Raw genomic sequence first — 552 nt, 5'->3', positions numbered from 1 at the left:
TGAGCCCTTTTTATGTACAGAGGGAGCAGGTTGCCTTTCATGGAGTTTGCCTTCCTGAACCTCCATGTTTCCACAGTAGCCCAGAAAGTCACAGTAGAGTTTTCTTCTACACACTTCACAGCCCGTTCTCAATCCCAGGTTGTCAGATGCAGACATAAGTGGTGGTTCAGTTAGTTCATCCTGCACACTGGTCCTTTAAGTCTAAAACCTCTGATATCTTTATTGCTACAGCCCTGGCTATATTGTTACGTCTGCTGTAGGTTGATTATCCTTCCTCTTGTTTATGTTTTTGAACCATAGGATCACAGCGAGCAGAATGGCCACAGACTGGTTGGGTAGTGTTGTGTCTATAAACTGCGGGCTGACGTTGGGAGTTTATCAGGGAGAGGTGTCATCTGTTGATCACACCAGCCAGACCATCTCACTGCGACAGCCCTATCACAACGGGATCAGATGTCCTGTTCCTGAGGTCACTTTCAGGTAAGAAGGAAGAAGGATGCTGCAGCCGTGAATCAGATTTGTAATTATTACTACCACCAAGGAGATTATATT

General features: G+C 45.7%; 1 protein-coding gene across 1 annotated transcript in view; it reads left to right on the top strand.

Moving 5' to 3' along the window:
• Positions 1-552, top strand: part of LOC118321172 (enhancer of mRNA-decapping protein 3-like) — a 19,180-nt gene that overhangs the window by 851 nt on the left and 17,777 nt on the right. The window contains exon 2 of the mRNA XM_035652394.1: positions 301-480. Coding sequence (XP_035508287.1) covers positions 317-480 — 164 coding nt within the window. The 5' untranslated portion in view covers positions 301-316. The remainder of the gene's footprint in view (positions 1-300; positions 481-552) is intronic.

The sequence above is a fragment of the Morone saxatilis genome, unplaced genomic scaffold, assembly GCF_004916995.1.
Source record: "Morone saxatilis isolate NCDOM2014 unplaced genomic scaffold, NCSU_SB_2.0 Contig11, whole genome shotgun sequence".
Taxonomy (NCBI): Eukaryota; Metazoa; Chordata; class Actinopteri; family Moronidae; genus Morone; species Morone saxatilis.
The sequence above is the reverse complement of the archived record's forward strand: the minus strand, read 5'-3'. Positions and strand labels throughout refer to the sequence as shown.